The 22,500-nt window shown below is 39.8% G+C and overlaps 2 protein-coding genes and 3 long non-coding RNA genes across 9 annotated transcripts in view; 4 read left to right on the forward strand and 1 right to left on the reverse strand.

Annotated features, from left to right (window-relative positions):
• Positions 1 to 4,584, forward strand: part of LOC126980274 (uncharacterized) — a 6,274-nt gene extending 1,690 nt beyond the window's left edge. The window contains exons 2-3 of the long non-coding RNA XR_007733030.1: positions 1,142 to 2,601; positions 3,624 to 4,584. This is a non-coding gene — a long non-coding RNA (uncharacterized LOC126980274). The remainder of the gene's footprint in view (positions 1 to 1,141; positions 2,602 to 3,623) is intronic.
• A 145-nt stretch (positions 4,585 to 4,729) lies between these two features.
• On the reverse strand, positions 4,730 to 6,266 carry LOC126980275 (uncharacterized). Of its 2 annotated transcripts, none has more exons than XR_007733032.1 (3): positions 5,945 to 6,266; positions 5,846 to 5,895; positions 4,730 to 5,747 (listed from the first exon to the last, which is right to left on the reverse strand). It is a non-coding gene; the product is annotated as an uncharacterized LOC126980275 (long non-coding RNA). The 2 variants fall into 2 exon arrangements; XR_007733031.1 differs by having other exon boundaries at positions 5,797 to 5,895.
• Positions 6,267 to 7,449: 1,183 nt separating this feature from the next.
• On the forward strand, positions 7,450 to 14,861 carry LOC126980276 (CDAN1-interacting nuclease 1-like). The gene is made up of 8 exons (XM_050829976.1): positions 7,450 to 7,674; positions 8,376 to 8,486; positions 8,649 to 8,785; positions 9,080 to 9,159; positions 9,512 to 9,561; positions 9,934 to 10,067; positions 10,543 to 10,648; positions 12,760 to 14,861. Exons 1-8 carry the CDS (start codon positions 7,574 to 7,576, stop codon positions 12,890 to 12,892), a joined length of 852 nt encoding a protein of 283 aa, XP_050685933.1. The 5' UTR covers positions 7,450 to 7,573; the 3' UTR covers positions 12,893 to 14,861.
• Positions 10,672 to 12,276, forward strand: LOC126980278 (uncharacterized). 4 transcript variants are annotated; one of them, XR_007733033.1, is made up of 4 exons: positions 10,672 to 10,992; positions 11,092 to 11,190; positions 11,686 to 11,784; positions 11,884 to 12,276. It is a non-coding gene; the product is annotated as an uncharacterized LOC126980278 (long non-coding RNA). The 4 variants fall into 4 exon arrangements; XR_007733036.1 differs by having other exon boundaries at positions 10,672 to 10,893; XR_007733035.1 differs by lacking the exon at positions 11,686 to 11,784.
• An 801-nt stretch (positions 14,862 to 15,662) lies between the features above and the next one.
• LOC126980277 (UPF0538 protein C2orf76 homolog) lies at positions 15,663 to 18,646 on the forward strand. The gene is made up of 2 exons (XM_050829977.1): positions 15,663 to 15,774; positions 17,486 to 18,646. The coding sequence occupies exon 2, from the start codon at positions 17,683 to 17,685 to the stop codon at positions 18,076 to 18,078; it is 396 nt and encodes a 131-aa protein (XP_050685934.1). The 5' UTR covers positions 15,663 to 15,774; positions 17,486 to 17,682; the 3' UTR covers positions 18,079 to 18,646.
• Positions 18,647 to 22,500: the final 3,854 nt, after the last annotated feature.

A 22,500-nucleotide genomic window follows, 5' to 3' on the forward strand; every position in this document is an offset into this window, starting at 1 on the left:
CATCTCTCTCTCCCTTTTCTTCCTTCTTTCCTCCATCTCTCTCTCCCTTTCTTCCTTCTTTCCTCCATCTCTCTCCCTTTCTTCCTTCTTTCCTCCATCTCTCTCTCCCTTTCTTCCTTCTTTCCTCCATCTCTCTCTCCCTTTTCTTCCTTCTTTCCTCCATCTCTCTCTCCCTTTTCTTCCTTCTTTCCTCCATCTCTCTCTCCCTTTTCTTCCTTCTTTCCTCCATCTCTCTCTCCCTTTTCTTTCTTCTTTCCTCCATCTCTCTCTCCCTTTTCTTCCTTCTTTCCTCCATCTCTCTCTCCCTTTTCTTCCTTCCTTCCTCCATCTTTCTCTCCGTTTTCTTCCTTCTTTCCTCCATCTCTCTCTCCCTTTTCTTCCTTCTTTCCTCCATCTTTCTCTCCCTTTTCTTCCTTCTTTCCTCCATCTCTCTCTCCCTTTTCTTCCTTCTCTCCTCCATCTTTCTCTCCCTTTTCTTCCTTCTTTCCTCCATCTCTCTCTCCCTTTTCTTCCTTCTTTCCTCCATCTCTCTCTCCCTTTTCTTCCTTCTTTCCTCCATCTCTCTCTCCCTTTTCTTCCTTCTTTCCTCCATCTCTCTCTCTCTTTTCTTTCTTCTTTCCTCCATCTTTCTCTCCCTTTTCTTCCTTCTTTCCTCCATCTCTCTCTCCCTTTTCTTCCTTCTTTCCTCCGTCTTTCTCTCCGTTTTCTTCCATTTCTCTTCCCCTTTCCTCCTCCTCCTCCTCTCCTCCCGTATTTTCAATGTCTTATTTTTGTTTCTTTTTCTTTTCTTTTATCTTTTTTTGTCTTTCGTTTTATTAGTGTCTTTGGATCTGTTATTTATTTATTTATTTATTTATTTATTATTTGACAAAGTTCTCCCTCCACTAAGAAACGTTCATTATTGCCAACTCAAAAAAATAAATAATAATAAATAAATAAATAAATATTCCCAAAAAACTCTATTCCGATATCGTGTGTGTGTGTGTGTGTGTGTGTGTGTGTGTGTGTGTGTGTGTTTAGATTATATCGATTACAGTAACAACAACAACGACAACAACAACAACAACACTACCACCACCACCAATAATAATAATAATAATAATAATAATAATAATAATAATAGTTCTTTCTCTCATTACAGAAAAGAAAAAAATAGAGAGAAAACGAAAGAAAGGAATGAAAGGAAAGAAAGAAAAAAGGAAAGAAGTGTGAAGGAAAATGAATGAAAAGGAAGAAGAGAAAAAGGAAGGAAGAAGAAAAGGAGGAAGAGGAAACGGGAAGAGGAGAGAAAGGGGAAGATGAAACAGGAAGAGGAAGAAACGAGGAGAGAAAAGTGGAGGAGGAGGAAGGTGAAGAAGAGAAAGAGAAAAAGGAAGGAGGAAGAAACGGGGAGATAGACGGAAGAGGAGGAGGAGGAAGAAACGGAAAGGAGGGAAAAAAAGAAGAAAAAAAACACAGAGAAGAAGAGAAAATAAATAAAGAAGAAACAGGAAGAGAAACAGAAAACAGAAGAGAAACGAGATGAAGAAGAGAAACGAGAAGAGAAAATAGAAAAGGAGAAGAAAAGAGGAGACACAAAATTAAGAAAAAGCGAAGAGAAAAGAAAAAAAGGAGATAAAACAGGAGGAGGAAGAAGACAAGAAAAACAACAACAGGAAGAAAAAAAGAAGACAAAAACAACAAGAGGAAGAAAAAAAGAAGACAAAAAACAACAACAGGAAGAAAAAAAGAAGACAAAAAGCTACAACAGGAAGAAAAAAAAACATAAAAACAGGAAGAGGAAACAGGAAGGAAGAGAAACTAAAGGAGAAACGGGAGGGAGGCAACGCAGGACCCACCAAAGGACTCCCCCCTCCCCCCCCCCTCCTCCTCCTCCTCCTCCTCCTCCTCCTCCTCTTTCCCCCCCAAAATAACGGCAGTGGTGAATTCCTTAAGGACGTCGACCCCACTCTTCATCCTCCTCCTCCTCCTCCTCCTCCTCCTCCTCCTCCTCCTTCTCCTCCTCTTCCTTCGGCTTCTCCTACCTCCTACGTGTCTTTCTGCTCTTCCTCCTCCTCCTCCTCCTTTTCCTTCTTTTCTTTATCTTCTGTTTTTTTTTGTCTTTTCTAACTCCTCTTTTTCTTCTTTTTCTTTAATTCTTCTTCGTTTATTTTTTTCTGTTCTTCCTCATTCTATTTATGGTTTTATTATCCTTGTCTCCTCCTCCTCTTCCTCCTCCTCCTCTTCCTTCTCCTCCTCTTCCTCCGCCTACACTACAGTCTCCTTCTTCCTCATTCTCTTCCTCGCATTCTTTTCTTTCTCCTTATTTTTCCTCTACACTCTCTTCTTTCCTCCTCCCTCTTCTCTTTCTTATTTATGTTTTTACTTCCTTGTTTGTATTTTCTTCCTTCTTCCTCATTCTTTTTTTTTTCGTGGTTCTCTTCTTTGTCTTCTTCTTCTTCTTCTTCTTCTTCTTCATGTCTTACTCCTTCCTCCTTTCTTTCGTCTGTTCGTCCAGTCTTCTCCCCTCCCACCTCTTCCTCCTCCTCCTCCTCATCTTCCACTTCCTCGTCTCCCGTTACAAAGATGGAATGAGGGTTCACGACAACTCAGATCTCACAGGTAAGGTTTCAGATTCCATTTAATAGGATTTTGATAAATGAAGAGAGGGAGGGACTTATTATTATTATTATTATTATTATTATTATTATTATTATTATTATTATTATTACTATTATTATTATTATTGGTAGTAGTAGTAGTAGTAGTAGTAGTAGTAGTAGTAGTAGTAGTAGTAGTAGTAGAAGTAGTAGTAGTAGGTTGATAGTTTAATTTAAGTAACTATCTTTTTTGTTAAGAGTATACGTATTATTTATTTTATTTATTTATTTTATTTATTCATTTATTTTGTGTTTATTTATATTTTTTTGTGTATGCGTGTTTTTTTTTGTGTGTGATATTACTGTTGTTGTTGTCGTTTTCCTGAAGTCAAAGAAGAAGAAAAATAAGAAAAAAATATCCGTGAACAGAGTGAAGAAAAAAATAACCATAGAAATTGAAGACGAAGAAGAAAAGAAAAAAAGATAATAATAGAGTGAGTGAATGAAAGAAAAAAAAGATAAAAAAAGAAAATATTTGGTGCAGTCAGACACGATTCCACAGTTATAAAAGGAATGAAAAGAAGACAAAAGATAAGAAAAGAGAGATATAAAAATAGAAGAAAAGAGAAGAAAAGCGAGTTTATTTTTGCTTACAGACAGACACACAAAAGAACGCTGATGTTATAGTGAGTGAGTGGATCAACGCGACTTGAGAGAGAGAGAGAGAGAGAGAGAGAGAGAGAGAGAGAGAGAGAGAGAGAGAGAGAGAGAGAGAGAGAGAGAGAGAGAGAGAGAGAGAGAGAGAGAGAGAGAGAGAGAGAGAGAGAGAGAGAATTGTCGAAGCTAATCTGTCCGAACCCAACTCTGTATTGTGTGTGTGTGTGTGTGTGTGTGAGTGTGTGTAATAGATAGATAGATAGATAGATGGATAGACAGATAGATAGTTATAAGTTAATGTTATTATAAAAAAATAGTAAAATAGATATAAATATAAATATAAAATATAAAATAAATATATAATTCTGTTTTTATTTCATCTTTCAGGACTTAGTATTTGGTAGTGGAAGAAGAAGAAGAAGAAGAAGAAGAAGAAGAAGAAGAAGAAGAACGAGAACATCAAGAACAAGAACAAGAAGAACGAAAGTAGGAATAAGAAGAAAGAAGAAGAAGAAGAAGAACGAGAACAACAAGAACAAGAACAACAAAAGTAAAATAAGAAGAAAAACAAAAAGAAGAAGAAAAAGAAGAAGAAGAAGAAGAAGAAGAAGAAGAAGAAGAAGAAGAAGAAGAAGAAGAAGAAGAAGAAGAGAAATGGTGAATAAAACGGTGATATGAAAACTCGACCATCACCACCATCCAGAAGAGTCATCTCCTTAATCCCTCTCGCGTGACCACAACAAAAGAGTGACCAAGAGGCGTTCTGATCCTCTATATGTCACGGTTAGGGAGTTGGATCCCTTGTATACACGTTCAAGAAGGATTGGCTGTTATTTTTTTTGTTATTTTGTGGTTATGTGATTTTGGTTGACTTGTTGTTTACGGTTTTTTGTATTTGTGACGAGTGGAGAATAAGTTTGTTTGTTTGTTTTTGTTTTTTTGTTTAGCGGTGGAAAAAAGTGTAAATTTGATGTGAAAGAAAAATAGTTGCGGATGGAAAAGATGAAAAAAATGTCGATAATGCAAAAAAGAAGAAAACAACAGAGGATTATTAAAAAAATGAAGGAAAGTATAAGAAAAAGAAAAAAATGTTCGGAAAGGAGAGAAAAAAAAACAGATGAAGTGGAAAATAATGTAAACGTTGATAAAATAGAAAAGAAAAGAAAGGAAAGAAAAAAAGAATAAGAAGAAAAAGACAAAGAAAGTATAAAACAAAGAATTAAACCAAAAAGATGTAAGAAATGAAGAAAGGAAGGAAAGAAGAAAGAAAGAAAGCAAGAATGAAAGAAAGAAAAGAAAAAATGAAAAGAAAATAAGAAAAACCCAAAATACTTATACAAACTTTTAACATTTTTTTCTTATTATTTTTTTGTTATTCTCAAGGAAATAAAAGGAAATAAAAGAAGAAAAAAGAAAAAAGAAAAAAAAAACATAATGAAGATTTTTAACGATTTTATTATTTTGAATGTTTGCTTTTTTTGTTAGTGTGTGTGTGTGTGTGTGTGTGTGTGTGTGTGTGTGTGTGTGTGTGTGTGTGTGTGTGTGTGTGTGTGTGTGTGTGTGTGTGTGTGTGTGTGTGTGTGTGTGTGTGTGTGTGTTTTCTATCTCCTCTACAAACAAACCTTATGACCTTTTCCTTCTGTCTCCAATTTCCTTTTTTTTTCTTTCTTTCTTTCATTTTTCTCTCTTTCCTTTTCATCTTCTTTTCCTTGTTCTCTTCTCGTCTTTTTCCTTCTTCTTAATCTTCGTTATTGTTATTTTTTCTTATTTTTGTTTTCTTTTTTTGTTTTGTTGTGCTCAAGCCTGATTTTCTTTTTTTCTTTCTTCATTTTTTCTTATTTTCTTTGTTTTGTTTCTTAATCTCTCTCTTTAGTATTCCCATTTTCCCTTGAATTTTATCTTTATCTTCATCATCATCATCATCATCATTTTCATAATCTTTCCATTTTTTTCTTTTCTATTTTCCTATTTTTTCTCGTGTTCCTTTTTTACCTCATTTTCTCTCCCTCATTATCATTATTATTATCACTATTTTCATGCAGTTCTTTCTTTCACTCATTTTTTAACCCGTTTTAAGTTGTTTTCTTACTTTCTTTTCTTTTTTCTTTCTTTCCCTTCTGTTTCTTTCCTCCTCCTCCTCCTTTTCCTCTTCTACTTGATCATATTCGTTCTTCTATCTATCCTCCTCCTCTTCCTCGTCTTCTTCTTCTTCCTCCTCCTCTTCCTCTTTTTCATGTCATTCTCCTGCTCATTATCCTGTCATCATTTTCAGAGTCACGTCCTTCACCTCCTTTGCTCACATCACCGTCATCACCATCATCACCACCATCACCGCCACCAGTATCGCCAACACACAAAAAAATCTTCATTCTCCTTTTTCCCGTCACCAGTATTACCAACACACATAAAAAAACTTAATTCTCCTTTTTCCCATCACCAGTATCACCAACACACAAAAAAACTTATCCCTCCTTTTTCCCGTCACCAGTATCACCAACACAAAAAAAAAACCTTCATTCTCCTTTTTCCCATCACCAGTATTACCAACACAAAAAAATACCTCCATTCTCCTTTTTCCCATCACCAATATCACCAACACAAAAAAATACCTCCATTCTCCTTTTTCCCATCACCAGTATCACCAACACAAAAAAAAACCCTTCATTCTCCTTTTCCCCATCACCAGTATCACCAACACAAAAAAAAACTCCATTCTCCTTTTTCCTTATTTGTTTTTTGAAAGTTATCGAATTACTCCTTTCATCATCACCATCATCATCATCATCTTTTTCTTTCTCTCTATTTCTTTCCTCATTATATATTGTTATATTTGTTATTATTTGTTACCATAACAGTCCCCAATGAAGTAAAATGCTACCCAAAAAAATAAAATAATGTACATATATAATTAATTAGTGTTAGTTAATGTTTTTTTTTTTTTTGGTGTGTTAAAAACTGCTTTGAAAATAATGAAATAAGTAAAAAAATGTATGAAAAAAATATATATGTGTAGAAAATGTTTGCTATGTGTGTTTGTTTTATTTTCCATCCCTTTATCTTCTACCTATCTTTATCTAGTATTGTTTTTATTCTACTATCGATTATCTATTATTATTATCTGTTATCATTTATATCCCATTTTCTACTATCATCCATTATTATCTATCATTATTTTTTTATCCCATTACCGTCTATCTATCATTACTTTTTATCCTATCATCTATTCTTCTTTCTTTTATCTCATTATCTACGAGTTATGACTGATTCTAAATACTATTATTACTACTACTACTACTACTACTACTGCTACTACTACTACTACTACTACTACTACTACTACTACTACCACTACTACTGTTACTGTTCAGACTCTTTAAAAGTACTAACCTATTATTCTTCCCGAGTTCATTGTCTTCATTTTTGTCCTTACAGCCTTCTTCTTCTTCTTCTTCTTCTTCTTCTTCAATGCGATGTCAATAGTTTTTTTTTTTCGTTTTTTGCTTCACCAGTCTCTTCTACCTTCTCCTTTATCACTTTCTTCTGCTTCGTTCCTTCGCCTAAAGATAAACTAATAGTAAAAGAAAGGATAATTAGAGCATATTCTGTCAACAAATTTTTCACATCTTCCCTCCATCTGATTGATTGATAGTTTATTGTTGCAGGTAAACAAAGGCAGGACAGAGTGTGATTATACAACTATTAATACATGTGTAGGTAGCACCATGAAATTAAAAATCTTATTTCCTACTAAATAAAAAGAAAATAGAGGGAAAAATAAAAAGGTATGTCAGTCTATCAGTTTAGAAGACACACACATATTTAGAGTGAAAATATATAAATTCATTTATATAAGGGTGGATGCATGTATATACCAAAACTTGTTAAAAATGCTGAAATAAGAATAAAAAGACTTACTATTCAATATAAGGAGAATGGATGGGACTTCTGTTTATTCCTTCTTCTGTTAATTCTTTCCTTTTCTGCTTATTCTTCTTCGTTGTCTATTTCCTCTTCTATGATCCTTCTTTTTAACCGTATCGCTTTGTATCGCATCGCTTTAATAGGTCATCCTCTTCCTAATCCTCTCTTCTACTTTATCACGCACTTTTCTCTTCAATTACGTTACTTCATTTATCATTTTCTTCCATCTTTTATCGGAATAGTTTAGAGCGCCGATGAAAAGGCTGACAAAGGGGAGGTTGAACTTCTCACCCAAGCTACCTGTGACATCAAGATCAAGGTCAAGATCGGGCAGGTTTTGTTTACACTCGAAGAAAAAACTAAATTCATGGCACATTTTCCTCTTTCTTGACCTTCCCGAGCCCCGCCGCGCCGAGATGAAGCTCCAGAAGTACAGCGAGATCGTGGCGGCCATCAGTGAAGCCTGTAACAAGGGCGATGGAAGCTCCGTGGGGGTTTTAATGAAGAAATTCCCGGAGTGAGTGACGCTCAACTACTGGTTCAAACTGGGATAGCATTACGGTTAAGAGCTTGTGAGAGGAGAGGATCAATTACACTGTTCTCTCATGTCCTTACTGAATCTGAATCTAATAAGCTTAAAACATATTACTACAATCCTAATTTTAATACAAGATACATCCATTATTCTATTTGCTAATGTATTCCAGCCATATCCTTATTAAAGACTGGTCATATTAACACGCCCGCACCTCGCTGCCTACCTTAGGAAATACTTTTCTTCTATGACCCAATGTTGCCAGAGTATTGTACTCAGCCGCTTATATTTCCCGACTTCCTGCCCCCAAACTGAATCCTGGGCCCCAATAACGAGACTCACTTATAGTTATCATTAAAAGAGTTAGATCCTGATGTCTCTTGGCATAGTTAGCCTCTGCGTTTGATAACCTGGCAACGGTGCTGCTGTCATGTATGCCTCCTCCTAACCTCCAATTGGCTATTTTCACAGTTGCTTTGATCTCTACAAAAGTTAATAGAGGACATAGATGGCCACAGAAGAGCAGAAGATCAAGTAGAAAATGAGATGTTGGTGCGTTCTTAAAACAAGTCTTTACCACGATATATATCAGTAAAGAATGGTGTCATCCACCTTAGGCAGGTCCTTGTCTATAATAATACAATATCCTAAAGGCACTAAATTCATTGCGTGTTCCTTTACAGTGTCGACAAGACCACGCTGGGCAGCATCAGCACACAGGAGGTCCAGAGGAAGGTCAAAAAAAGCTTCCACCGCCTCAACACGCCAGAAAAGTCCTCAGAAATATTCCACAGGTAAACGCTTCTCTTTGTCCGTTAATGCCACTAATCGTTGCCTTCATTAACAAACTGCGTATCATTTTTTTATCTACTTTACGGGAAATTGCGAAAAGAAATTTATCTGCTTCCATTGCTGTAAAAAAAAGAATAGTGTCTGTACTCACGGTTTGTCGTTAGCTACACGGCGCGGGTGGAGGAGGGCGAGGCGCCGGGGGTGCTGGTGCGGATGGCCCACGAGCTAGACTACAGCCCCGCCATGCTGGCCAAGCTGGTCCTGGAGCACCACCTCAAGGCCACCTGTCCAGACGTCAACAGTGAGTCTTAGTACAGTGCCACACAGAGAGGAAATAATTGTGTCATAACTCAGAATCTTAAGTTATTTCTGTGTATTTGTGTGTGGGACAAAACAATACCTTCAAATTTGTTTTTCTTATTATTTTTTTTAAACAGATTTTAACACACACTAGAAAAAACGAATTGACAAACTATTTATACATTATATTTTTGTGTGTAGCATCAAATTTTGCTCAGAAACCCAGTGTCTGAAACTCAAAAGAAGAGACCATCTCTGCCTATGGGAAACTAACAAATCTCTTCCTATCTTCCAGTCACCAAGTCACAAATCAACGGACTTCTGCGAGACACAACACTGATCGATGACAGGGATCTGAGCTATGAAGTCTATCTGGTCAGTTCTTGGCAGCCAATCAGTCCAGTGTTATGTGTATTGTGAGAACTTCCTCTTACACCCATTGCAAAGGCAGAGATTCATTAGGATGGATTTGCCAGTCTGCATTTTATTTTGTCTTTGTATTAATTAGCCCATGAAAACTGAAACATGAAAATGAATTAGCTCATGAATATTAAACATAAAATCAATTAACACATGTTGCCAGTCTGTCTTATTTTGTCTTCTCCCGAGAGCCAAAGGTTGATACCATTTATGAGTCACTATTATGCAGGTAAATCTTGTTAACTTTTCCTACATTACTTTTATGAGTCACTATGAAGGGGTTTGATCTCATTGACCTCTCCCACAGTGCCTTCTGGAGGATGACGTGTACGGGCCCTTTGCAGACAGCATCAAGCAGTGAGTAGAGTCTGCCTTGTGTGAAGCAGCATTTTTTATCTTTATTTCTTTTTAATAATAGCAAAAGGAGTTTAAAGGCAAAAAAAACCCAGCCCCAATGAACAAATACGTCCGCTAATTGCTGCTCCTGTAAAAAGATAATTTGAGTGCCTAAAAGAGACAGTCATGGATAATAAAAGACATACAGAAAAGCCTGCTGTTGGATATGACGGTGCGGGATGGATCTAGGAAGGGAGAACTTGTAATATAGGCAAAAGAAGTAACTGTAATGGTGTGCACGAGCTCGAAACCTACCCTATACTTTCCTTCCTATGTTTTCCTACCCATGTTATCTCAGCAGTGTTGCCATCTTAACCTCCCCTCCCTTCACAGTTCCATCGGCCAGGAGTACGAATTCCACCTCCGCAAAACCCTGGACAAGCTCAACATTGTGTACCATGACGAGGATGAACTCCGCTCCCGAGGCTATGACAAGACGCCCGACATCAAGCTGGACATCCCCATAGGTTAGTGCTCGGTTCGGGGTGTGTGTGTGTTTGTGAAGTTGTGTGGTAGAGAAAAAAATGGATAATTGTGTGATGGATGTGAACAGTTTATGGCAGATGAATAAACAAGAGAAGATGGAAGAGTTTTGCTATGATGGAGTTAGGTTAAGTAGATTAGACGGAATGACTCAAAATGTTATGATAAGAGTTGTTTTAATATGATTTTTTCTCTCTCTCTGTCACACTATTTCTATCTCTCTGTCTTTCATACTTTCCCCATCATGTCTATCTGTTTGTCTGCCTCTGTCTTTCTTCTACACACTCTCTCTTGTTGTGGCTGTCTATCTGTCTTTATTTCTGTCTATGTTTCTCTCACACTCTCTTGTGTCTGTCTGTCTTTGTCTCTGTCTCTGTCTCTGTCCGTCTATCTCTCACACTCTCTCTCCCTTGTGTCTGTATCTATCTGTCTGTTTTCCTCTCTATCTCTCTGTTTCAGCTGTGGATGGACAAGTCATCAACTGGATCGAGAGCAAGGCGTCTTTTGGGGACGAGGAGAGCCATCGTTCATACCTCAAGGACCAGTTCTGGAGTTACTGGAACAGGTGACACGATGCTCATTACTGTTCTAAGTCTAACAGGGACTCCCACAAATGTTACATATGTGTGAATGTCTGCTACCCCCTTAACCTATCCGCTGCAATTGGCACGGATTTGGCTTTCACTGGTAGCCTGGTAACGTATAGTCACAGGCCTTTCTCTGAACTGTGGTGGATAGTGGAGTGTTTCCCATGTGGTATTGGTGTGCTGGATATCCCTTCACTGATAGCCTGGTAACATACACTCCCAGGTCTTTCTCTGCCTCTGTGGTGGATAGTGGAGTGTTTCCCATGTGGTATTGGTGTGCTGGATATCCCTTCACTGGTAGCCTGGTAACATACACTCCCAGGTCTTTCTCTGCCTCTGTGGTGGATAGTAGAGTGTTTCCCATGTGGTATTGGTGTGCTGGATATCCCTTCATTGGTAGCCTGGTAACATACACTCCCAGGTCTTTCTCTGCCTCTGTGGTGGATAGTGGAGTGTTTCCCATGTGGTATTGGTGTGCTGGATATCCCTTCACTGGTAGCCTGGTAACATACACTCCCAGGTCTTTCTCTGCCTCTGTGGTGGATAGTGGAGTGTTTCCCATGTGGTATTGGTGTGCTGGATATCCCTTCACTGATAGCCTGGTAACATACACTCCCAGGTCTTTCTCTGCCTCTGTGGTGGATAGTAGAGTGTTTCCCATGTGGTATTGGTGTGCTGGATATCCCTTCACTGATAGCCTGGTAACATACACTCCCAGGTCTTTCTCTGCCTCTGTGGTGGATAGTGGAGTGTTTCCCATGTGGTATTGGTGTGCTGGATATCCCTTCACTGGTAGCTTGGTAACATACACTCCCAGGTCTTTCTCTGCCTCTGTGGTGGATAGTGGAGTGTTTCCCATGTGGTATTGGTGTGCTGGATATCCCCTCACTGGTAGCCTGGTAACATACACTCCCAGGTCTTTCTCTGCCTCTGTGGTGGATAGTAGAGTGTTTCCCATGTGGTATTGGTGTGCTGGATATCCCTTCACTGGTAGCCTGTTAACATACACTCCCAGGTCTTTCTCTGCCTCTGTGGTGGATAGTAGAGTGTTTCCCATGTGGTATTGGTGTGCTGGATATCCCTTCACTGGTAGCCTGGTAACATACACTCCCAGGTCTTTCTCTGCCTCTGTGGTGGATAGTGGAGTGTTTCCCATGTTGTATTGGTGTGCTGGATATCCCTTCAGTGGTAGCCTGGTAACATACACTCCCAGGTCTTTCTCTGCCTCTGTGGTGGATAGTAGAGTGTTTCCCATGTGGTATTGGTGTGCTGGATATCCCTTCACTGGTAGCCTGGTAACATAAATATACTCCCAGGCCTTTCTCTGCCTCTGTGTTGGATAGTGGAGTGTTTCCCATGTGGTATTGGTGTGCTGGATATCCCTTCACTGGTAGCCTGGTAACATACACTCCCAGGTCTTTCTCTGCCTCTGTGATGGATAGTGGAGTGTTTCCCATGTGGTATTGGTGTGCTGGATATCCCTTCACTGGTAGCCTGGTAACATACACTCCCAGGTCTTTCTCTGCCTCTGTGGTGGATAGTGGAGTGTTTCCCATGTGGTATTGGTGTGCTGGATATCCCTTCACTGGTAGCCTGGTAACATACACTCCAGGTCTTTCTCTGCCTCTGTGGTGGATAGTGGAGTGTTTCCCATGTGGTATTGGTGTGCTGGATATCCCTTCACTGGTAGCCTATTAACATACACTCCCAGGTCTTTCTCTGCCTCTGTGGTGGATAGTGGAGTGTTTCCCATGTGGTATTGGTGTGCTGGATATCCCTTCACTGATAGCCTGTTAACATACACTCCCAGGTCTTTCTCTGCCTCTGTGGTGGATAGTGGAGTGTTTCCCATGTGGTATTGGTGTGCTGGATATCCCTTCACTGGTAGCCTGGTAACATACACTCCCAGGTCTTTCTCTGCCTCTGTGGTGGATAGTGGAGTGTTTCCCATGTGGTATTGGTATGCAGCAACCACTTTTTGCCCTATTCCTGTAGCTTGGTGATGTCTTCTTGTAGGATATCCACAGTCAAGGGGTTAACCCACCAGAGCATTACCTTCAACCTAACCTCTCCCCATTTTTCTCCGCAGGTTCGGGCCGGGTCTTGTCATCTACTGGTTTGGCTTCATCGAGGAACTGGATGAGCACAGAGAAAAAGGCATCATGCTCCGAGACTCCTTTCCAAGCTCTATCACTTTCATGGACCCGCTCTCTGTGAACTAAATCATCTTCACCTGCATGCTCATCTTCATTTTCACCGTCTTCATACTCTCATGCCTCATTTTCTGCATGTCTGGTTCTAAATTGATGCTTTTTAACTTCTTTCTTATCACTTTCATGGACCCACTCTCTGTGAACTAAATCATCTTCACCTGCATGCTCATCTTCATTTTCACTGTCTTCATACTCTCACACTTCATTTTTTGCATGTCTGGTTCTAAATTGATGCTTTTTAACTTCTTTCTTATCACTTTCATGGACCCGCTCTCCATGAACTAAATCATCTTCACCTTCATTCTCATCATCATTATCACCACATTTACCACTTTCATATTTTCACCTTCATATTCTTACTTTATTTTTACATGTCTGTCTTTTAACCCTTTCATTGCTTAACGCTTGCAGTGGGTGTTAGGCGTATTTGCTGGTGGCACTAAACACTCACTGCGAGCTCCAGCCGCTCTCAAATCTCCCACATATGAGAGTGTTCCAACACTAATTCTCACAACATAGGATTGCCAATTGAGTGGGTTCTTCACTAAATTTGGTGGAAAATCATATCAGCCCAGCGCGGCAAATCTATGGACGAGTAACTGGTGGATGTTCTTGCCCAATATAGCGGCATGTTTGCGAAGCTTCACCTATCACCTGACTGATTCTTTGACCAAATAGTTGTAAATATTAGTTGGCAATACTCCCTTGCCGGAGTCTGAAAAAGAGATGTCCGCAGTTACCTCAATATGGCTGATCATCCCGCACGCACCGACGTAAGTGTTAACATTCAACACTCCCTGAACGTGCATGTACATTCGCAAGAGAGGCATACGTAACTGACTCCTATAGATCTGGACCTCCTCTTTCCAGTGGTGTTTATTGGTTTTTAGCTGTGATGAATAGTTTTTGAGATACAGAGGTTAAAAGAACTCCCCCATTGGGCTCCTCGACTGTGCTTGAGGGGATAGTCGCATCCAGACTGCGCGCAAGGAAAGGGTTAAATGAATGTTTTTTGACTCCTTTTCAAGATGTATCACTTTCATGGACCTATTCTCTGTAATTTAACATCCTCATCTTTACCATCCTATTCTTCTCACTGTTTATATTCTTCCATGTTTGTCTTTTAATTGTCCATCTTCACAAATCTGGTTTTAAATTGACATCTTCACCTCCCCTTCACCACCATGCTCACCTTCACCACATCCTCACTGTTCATCCCTTCACAAACTCATCATCATCCACATTCTCATGGCATCTAGCACTCTCACCTTTCTTTTATCTAATTTATGCTTGTCAGTTTGTATGGAGTATTTAAACAATGGGTGTATCTATCTCTATTGACACTCTTTCCTTGCAGCCTCTTCAGTGAAATGGTAATGATAGAAGAGTGTCCATTGAAGAAGGTTATGTTGAAAAAGAACCTCCTATAGTCTGTTCACTAAGCCTGACCCAAGCTGACAATATAAACCTTAGCGTATTCGTAAGCACGGTGCAGATTAGCGGAAAGTGCTGCGTGAGATGAACACAAACAGAGGTCAAAGAAAACTTGGAAGCCATAGCAGTAGCCAATCAGCACTCGGCTTGCAAACACGCTTAGGTTTATGTTGTCAGCTTAGCTCGGACTTAAGTGAGCAGACAAGTGGGAAAGTACTATATGTACACCTGTTTATATGAATAGTTGACTACGTACCTACCTTACCTTCCCTACCTGACGTTTCTCGTTTTGATATGGAGATGTAATGAGGGTTAGTCTGTCAATACATTCCTGAGATTATGTATATTGTAGAGGCTGAACAGAAGATTGCTTGTGTGTTGGTAATAATGAAAACTTAAATAAACAGAAAGCAAATGTGTCATTGGTGAAATAAGAAAAATAAAGAGTACTAGAGTGAGAGAAAATAATGCAGTGATGTATTGAGGGATAGTCTGACAAAACATTCCTGGTATTATATGTTGCTAGTAAAGATTGATAAGAAGACAGCTTGTGTGTTATTGATAAGAAACATTCCGCATGTTTTGTAATTAGTTAAGGGTGTAAAGAGAGAAGCTTGGACAAGTGTCAGTCGTGAAAACATTCTTGCTATTTGTATTTAGTTAAGACTGAAGAGAAGGAAGCTTGTTTGTCTGTAGTGAAAAAAAAAAAAAATTACTAGGAGTGAAAGAACCAGATGTAATTATTCTACGAGGAAAATTCTAACAAAACATTCCTGCTAGTTTTTAAGTGAATAATGAAAATGATCCTGCTATTTGTGTCTAGTAAATATCTGGACACTAAAAAGCTTGTGTCAATAATGGAATACAAACAAACTAAACTAATACACTTGAGAGATATGCTGATTTAAACCTTCCTGTTATTTTTATTTAAGAGTTGATTGAACAGGTTGTATGTGCATATGAATAATGAACTAGAAGATAATGTATACTGTTATAGGACCCTTTAATAAGAAATGACTGAATAAAAAGTATGTATATGAAGAAATACATGATTAAAGAGTACATACTGGTCTAAGACTCCCTACTAGAAAGAGAGAAAGAGCAAGAACGAGAGAAAGCAGGGAGGAATGAAAAAGAGATAGAAAAAAATACAGAAAAACGAAAGGAAAAAGAGAAAGAACGAGATAAAGAGAAAGCAGGAAGGAAAGAAAAAGAGAAACCAAGAAATAGAAAAAATACAGAAAAACGAGAAAAAAAGACAAAAATTGACAGATGGAGAATTTAGAGCCCCGTTTAAAACAAGGATACAAACAACACTCATTATCATCATCAGTCAGGAAAAAATTATAAAGCCCCGTTCGAAACAAGGATACAAACAACGATCGTCATCATCATCATCATTAGCCAGCCTCCATCACACATCCATTCCTCTACTTTAACACCCTTTTCCCTCCCTTGTAAGTGACTTAATACCTCGTCTACACCACCACTGGGTCTTGAGGGTCATTGGGAAGGGTCTCTGTTCACTTGTTCCTCCATTCACTGTCTTTCAGTAGGTAAAATAGACTCGTACGTCTGAGTAAGGCTTTTTCTTTCCTTATTATAATCTTTTCTTTCGTCCTCTTTTTCCCCTTCTCTCTAATTTCCTCATTTTTCCTTATTTCCTATCTTCACTCCATTATTCTTTCCTTCTTTCCTTCCTTCTTTCCTTTTCTTCATTCAGTCAGTCAATCCGTTATTCAATCACTCAGTCAGTTAATCAGTCAGTCAGTCAGTCAATCCATTATTCAATCACTCAGTTAATCAGTAAGTCAGTCAGTTAGTCAAGGATATATGCATGATTAAGCCCTCTCGTGTGTGTGTGTGTGTGTGTGTGTCCTGTTTAATCTAGCCTTACAACCCACTCCTTTCAGTTTAATCATACTTGACATTACCATATCTAGAAAGAAAGATTAAAAGATATATCAGAAATAATCAAACTCAACAGTGCAATGGGTGAAGTACTAGATAAATACTGTCCTGCCTATAAATTGTTAGTAACCCATTGAAATTTTTTGACCCAGCACCACTAAATTGTAAACAGTAATCTATTTAAAGTTCTGTCATAAGATTTAGATCAGTTGGTGCATAAATCTAAGCTCTTTGTCTAACTTTTTACCTTTAGATAACGCTTAACACTCACAAATTTCTACTTATTCACACAAATTTAACCCAGTAGCAGCGACGGGCCAAATTTGTGGCTTGACCGTGTACCAGTGATGGGTCAAATTTGTGGCATTACCGTGTACCAGCGACGGGCCAAATTTGTGGCTTTACCGTGTACCAGTGATGGGCCAAATTTGTGGCATTACCGTGTACCAGCGATGGGCCAAATTTGTGGCTTTACCGTGTAGCAGTGATGGGCCAAATTTGTGGCTTTACCGTGTAGCAGTGACGGGCCAAATTTGTGGCTTTACCGTGTACCAGCGATGGGCCAAATTTGTGGCTTTACCGTGTAGCAGCGATGGGCCAATTTTGTGGCTTGACTGTAGCCAAATTTGTGGCTTTACCGTAGCAGCCAAATTTGTGGCTTTACCATGTGCAATGGGCCAAATTTGTGGCTTTACCGTGTACCAGCCATGGGCCAAATTTGTGGCTTTACCGTGTACCAGCAATGGCCAAATTTGTGGCTTCACCGTGTAATTAGTGAGCCAAATTTGTGGCTTTACCGTGTACCAGTGATGGGCCAAATTTGTGGCTTTACCGTGTACCAGCGATGGGCCAAATTTGTGGCTTTACCGTGTACCAGTGATGGGCCAAATTTGTGGCTTTACCGTGTACCAGCGATGGGCCAAATTTGTGGCTTTACCGTGTACCAGCGACGGGCCAAATTTGTGGCTTTACTGTGTACCAGCGATGGGCCAAATTTTTGCCATGATCTAAACCCCCAAAATGGATGATGCATAAACTGATCACAAATGCATTGATATATATTATGAAATGGTTTGCGTGAGTGGTGATTTTTTCTCATTATTCACGCTTAGAGGGGCCTTTAAGAAACATGATCCCCGCAGCTACCGGGTTAACTCACAAATTTCTACCTTTTCACACACAAATTTGAGCTTTTTATCGTACCTTTTAGCTTCCAACATCGTGCAGCACTCACTCAAATTTTTACTTTTTCCTCAGCCCAAGAAGGAGAGAGAGAGAAGAACAACGAAAGAGCCCAAGAAAAAGAGAGGAAGAGAAAGAAAGACACCAAGAGGAAGAGAGAGAAAGACAAAGAAAACATCAAGAAGAAAGACAAAAAAGACAAGGGGAGAGAAAAAGGCAAAAAAAAAAGAAACCAAGAACCGAGAAAGGCAAAGAAAGAGAAAGACGCAGGGATGTCCGACGACCCAGAGACCATGGACACCACAACCATCACCATCCGCCTCATCCGCTCCTTCGAACACCGGAACATCAGAAACTTGGTCCTGCACAACATCTCCTTGGACCAAACAGTCGATGCCTTAACACAAACCATCTGGGAGCGCCTCAAGACTGAACCATCCCTTCCCCCCCCCTTCCGCACCTTCCCCTTCGACACCCTGAAGATAGAGACCCACGCGTACGGTTTCAAGACCAACGACCCAGTGATCAACCGCATGGATGACGAGAGGCTGATAATAAAGGGGGGACGGTCACTGAGGGAGTGTGGGGTGCGGCATGAGACCGAGATCAGCTTCTTCAAAATGGGCGATTACCAGAAATATAAAGAGAACCCAGTGATGGTCTGGTAGTGGTGGTTGTAGTAGCAGTAGTAGTAGTAGTAGTAATCACAGTATTAGTAGTAAAGTAAAGAGGATAAGATAGATTTGGAAGAACTTAACGTGAAATAAAACTGTAAAATGTGGAAACTAATACAAGAAAAAAGTAAAGAAAAAAAGTAAGACAGATTTGATCCATTATGACTAGAATTACTAAAAAACTGGAGACATAAAAAGATAGATAGATAAGAGAGATAGATATATAGTAGTAGTAGTAGTAGTAGTAGTTAGGAAGGCATTTGTTACAAGCTTTCCAGATAATTGATTCTCATTTAATTGTTGCTGTGTGATAATAGAAATAAGCTGAAGTTGAGATGAAGAGAAACACATATATATTAATTACCTATGTTGCCACAGTTCTATCTATAATTAAAGCTCCTATAATCAGTCTTCATATCCTTGAGGTGAGTCTTGCATGTGATTCAAGCTGTTGACTTTTATATTAATGTATCAAGGTCATAGTTCTAATCAAATCTAAGTGTTGTCAGTCTTGATAATCTTAAAAGTGAGGTTTCTCGACAATAAAGTCTGCCGAGGTCAATTTTTATGCCTTTTAGTAATAGTCCAAACCAATTATAGTACTGGCCCTGTGGTAGCTGTTGTTAAGGTTACTCTACTGTTAAGCCTTGAGAGTTTAGGAGAAAGAAAATAAAAATCAATGGACCAAGAGAGAAAGAGAAAGAGAGAGAGAGCGGCACAACTAACCAAGTACAGGGTTCCACCATTGAATCGGCCACAAGTTTGCAGTAAGTTAAGACTGAAGGGGAGGGAGGGGAGGAAGTAGGAGGGAAGAAAAGGCCACAGGAAGAAGGAAAAGGATTGGATAGGTGAGACTACTGACTGAGGAAATATATATTGGGTGAGGAAAAAAAGAAAACAATGCTAAAAAGGGAAATTAAAACGTGATGAAAGAGAGTAATAGGAAGATGTTACCCATTAAGGAATACATGAAGGGAAGGAAGAAGGGGAAGCTACTGATAGAAAGGAAGAAGCAAAGGGATTGGATAGTGAGATTACTGAATGAGGAAATATATATTGGGTGATAAAAGAAAGAAAACAACGGAAAAAATGGGAAATGAATAGATGTGATGAAAGAGAGTAATAGGAGGATAAGTTACCCATTAAGGAATACATGAAGGCAAAGTTATTGACAGAGAGGAAGAAAACAGTAAATGAAAGAATAAAGGGAAATGGGAAAATATCAAAGAAAACAGACAAGTAGAAAATAAATAAATAAAGAGTTAGAAATTAAGAAAGAAAAAGATAATATAAAGGAAGAAAGCGAAAACGAAAGAAGATATAAGAGGAACTGAATGAAAGGAGGAAAGGAAATTCTGAAATGAGAGAAAGAAAAGAAATGAAGGGACAAAAAGTAAAGATGAAAACAAAACGAACAAAATATTAATGGGATACCAAATGAGAAATACAAAACACACACACACACACACACACACACACACACACACACACACACACACACACACACACACACACACACAAAACAAACCCTTTTCCAAGTAATTCGCATCGTCATTAATATCAAATCAGGATAATTACGTGCATGATTGTGGGTCTGTGCGCGCTAATGAGGCCGCTCCCCTAATTATCCACCGCTCGCACGCCCGCGCCTGTACGGTGTGTCTGTCTTGCCGCCCACCTGGCCATATGTAGCCTACACCTGACCCTATGTACACCTGACCCTATGTACACCTGACCCTATGTACACCTGACCCTATGTACACCTGACCCTATGTACACCTGACCCTATGTACACCTGACCCTATGTACACCTGACCATATGTACACCTGACCCTATGTACACCTGACCCTATGTACACCTGACCATATGTACACCTGACCATATGTACACCTGACCCTATGTACACCTGACCATATGTACACCTGACCCTATGTACACCTGACCCTATGTACACCTGACCATGTGTACACCTGACCCTATGTACACCTGACCATATGTACACCTGACCATATGTACACCTGACCCTATGTACACCTGGCCCTATGTACACCTGACCCTACGTACACCTGTTTATATGGATGTTACACCTGCCTACCTCTCAACCTACCTACTTGTCTCATTCTACCTGTATTTATCTACCTACCTACCTGCCAGCCTTCCTTCCTCTACGTTTGTCCTGGCTTACCCGTGCATTGTAGACATGGCATTGTATAATAACATTTGTTAGCCCTGATGAACCCTACAACATGGCATTATATATATATATATATATATATATATATATATATATATATATATATATATATATATATATATTTTTTTTTTTATTATTTTTTTTTCTTTTACGTCTTGGCCTGTGGCGCCGGTAGGCCTTCATAGTAGGGCCTGATGGTCGGCCCCAGCCCCGTGTGGCGCAGGCAAGTGTTTATAGTGCTGCCATCTTTACTTTTCAGCATTTTCCATTTTAGACCCCTGGTTGCATAATGTAAATTGTTGGGGGTGTGCTGGAGGGTCATGCGACGCCGATCTTGCACAGTTTTGTGCTATCAACACTTGTTTTACATTCGTGGTTTCAAGTCTATCTCATCCTTTTTTTTTTTCTTCGCTTTCATTCCTTTTTTTCTCGTTTTCCTTTCATATTTTTTTCTTGTTTTTCTTTAGTCAGTTCTATTTCCTCTCCTCTTTCGTTTCTACACACTATTCTGTTTAATTCGTATATATTTTTCCACTCCCTTTTTCATATTTTCTAAGTTTCCTTTATTTTCCTGCTTTTTCCCCCTAATTTCACCTGTTTCAGCGCTCCATATTTGCCTCCACCTTCCATTCATGCATATTGTTTGGTGTTGTTTGTTGGTCCCGTTGTGTCCTGTTGTGTCCCGTTCATCATTCAGCGCCGCGCCCGGAATGACAACAGCGGCGGACGTGACAAACGCAAGAGTGCAAAGTTCATAATTGACAGACAGACTCGCGTTGATGTGTATATGTATGTGAACGTGTGTGTGTGTGTGTGTGTGTGTGTGTGTGTGAGGGGGGAGGGGGAGGCGTGAGTTTGGCGGCCCCGAGGCATTCACGCATAAACGAACACACAAACTTCATCTGAGTACTTATTCATGATTGACTCTCTCTTTATCTCTCTATCCTATACGTCTATTTTTCTATCTGTCTATCTTTTTATCTATCTATCTATCTACCTGTCTATCTATATCTCCATTTTTCCTGCAATTCTTGTCGTAATGAATCAAATCTAAACTCCTTTCTTTTTCCTCTCAATTATTTTATCCATTTCCTCTTCACTTTTTTCCTTTTTTTCTGGTTTTCTTTACACACTTTCCAGTTTTTCTTTATTTTACGTTGGTTGTTTCAAATGTATCTCATGTTTTTCTCGTTACTTTTTTTTAATCTTTTTTTGTTCTTGTTTTCATTCCACTATTTTTTTTTTAAACATTGGCTGCTTCACCTTCCAGTTACTATTTCTCATGTTAAGTATAGCAGGTAGATAACAGGTGGGCAGGTTCAAAGATGGAGGAGGTTGATGGTAAATAGATAGGGAGGGGAAGAGGAGGAGGAGGAGCAGGGGGAAGAAGGGGGAAGGGGGGAGTTGGAAAGAGGGGAAGGGGAGGAAAAGGAGTTTGATGGTAAATAGATAGGGATGGGAAGAGGAGGGGGAAGGGGAGTTGCAAAGAGGGAAGGGGAGGAGGAGGAGGAGGGGGAAGAAGGGGGAAGGGGGGAGTTGGAAAGAGGGGAAGGGGAGGAGAAGGAGGTTGAGGGTAAATAGATAAGGAGGGAAGAGGAGGAGGAGGAGGAGGGGAAGAAGGGGAAGGGGAGTTGGAAAGAGGGGAAGGGAGGAGGAGGGTGATGGTAAATAGATAGGAGGGAAGAGGAGGAGGAGGAGGAGGGGAAGAAGGGGAAGGGGAGTTGGAAAGAGGGGAAGGGGAGGAGAAGGAGGTTGATGGTAAATAGATAGGGAGGGGAAGAGGAGGAGGAGGAGGAGGGGGAAGAAGGGGGAAGGGGGGAGTTGGAAAGAGGGGAAGGGGAGGAGAAGGAGGTTGATGGTAAATAGATAGGGAGGGGAAGAGGAGGAGGAGGAGGGGGAAGAAGGGGGAAGGGGGGAGTTGGAAAGAGGGGAAGGGGAGGAGAAGGAGGTTGATGGTAAATAGATAGGGAGGGGAAGAGGAGGAGGAGGAGGAAGAAGGAAGAAGGGGAGGGGAAAAGAGGGAAGGGAGGAGAAGGAGGTTGATGGTAAATAGATAGAGGGGAAGAGGAGGAGGAGGAGGGGGAAGAAGGGGGAAGGGGGGAGTTGGAAAGAGGGGAAGGGGAGGAGAAGGAGGTTGATGGTAAATAGATAGGGAGGGGAAGAGGAGGAGAAGGAGGTTGATGGTAAATAGATAGGGAGGGGAAGGGGAGGAGAAGGAGGT

This window comes from Eriocheir sinensis, chromosome 44, assembly GCF_024679095.1.
Source record: "Eriocheir sinensis breed Jianghai 21 chromosome 44, ASM2467909v1, whole genome shotgun sequence".
Classification (NCBI taxonomy): Eukaryota; Metazoa; Arthropoda; class Malacostraca; order Decapoda; family Varunidae; genus Eriocheir; species Eriocheir sinensis.

Bases quoted from the DNA above. Each gene is read 5' to 3' on its own strand.
- LOC126980276 (XM_050829976.1), top strand. From the start codon at position 7,574: ATGAAGCTCCAGAAGTACAGCGAGATCGTGGCGGCCATCAGTGAAGCC. The intron at 9,562-9,933 runs GTGAGTAGAGTC...CTCCCTTCACAG, and splicing joins TTTGCAGACAGCATCAAGCA to TTCCATCGGCCAGGAGTACG. The intron at 10,068-10,542 runs GTTAGTGCTCGG...TCTCTGTTTCAG, and splicing joins CAAGCTGGACATCCCCATAG to CTGTGGATGGACAAGTCATC.
- LOC126980277 (XM_050829977.1), top strand. From the start codon at position 17,683: ATGTCCGACGACCCAGAGACCATGGACACCACAACCATCACCATCCGC.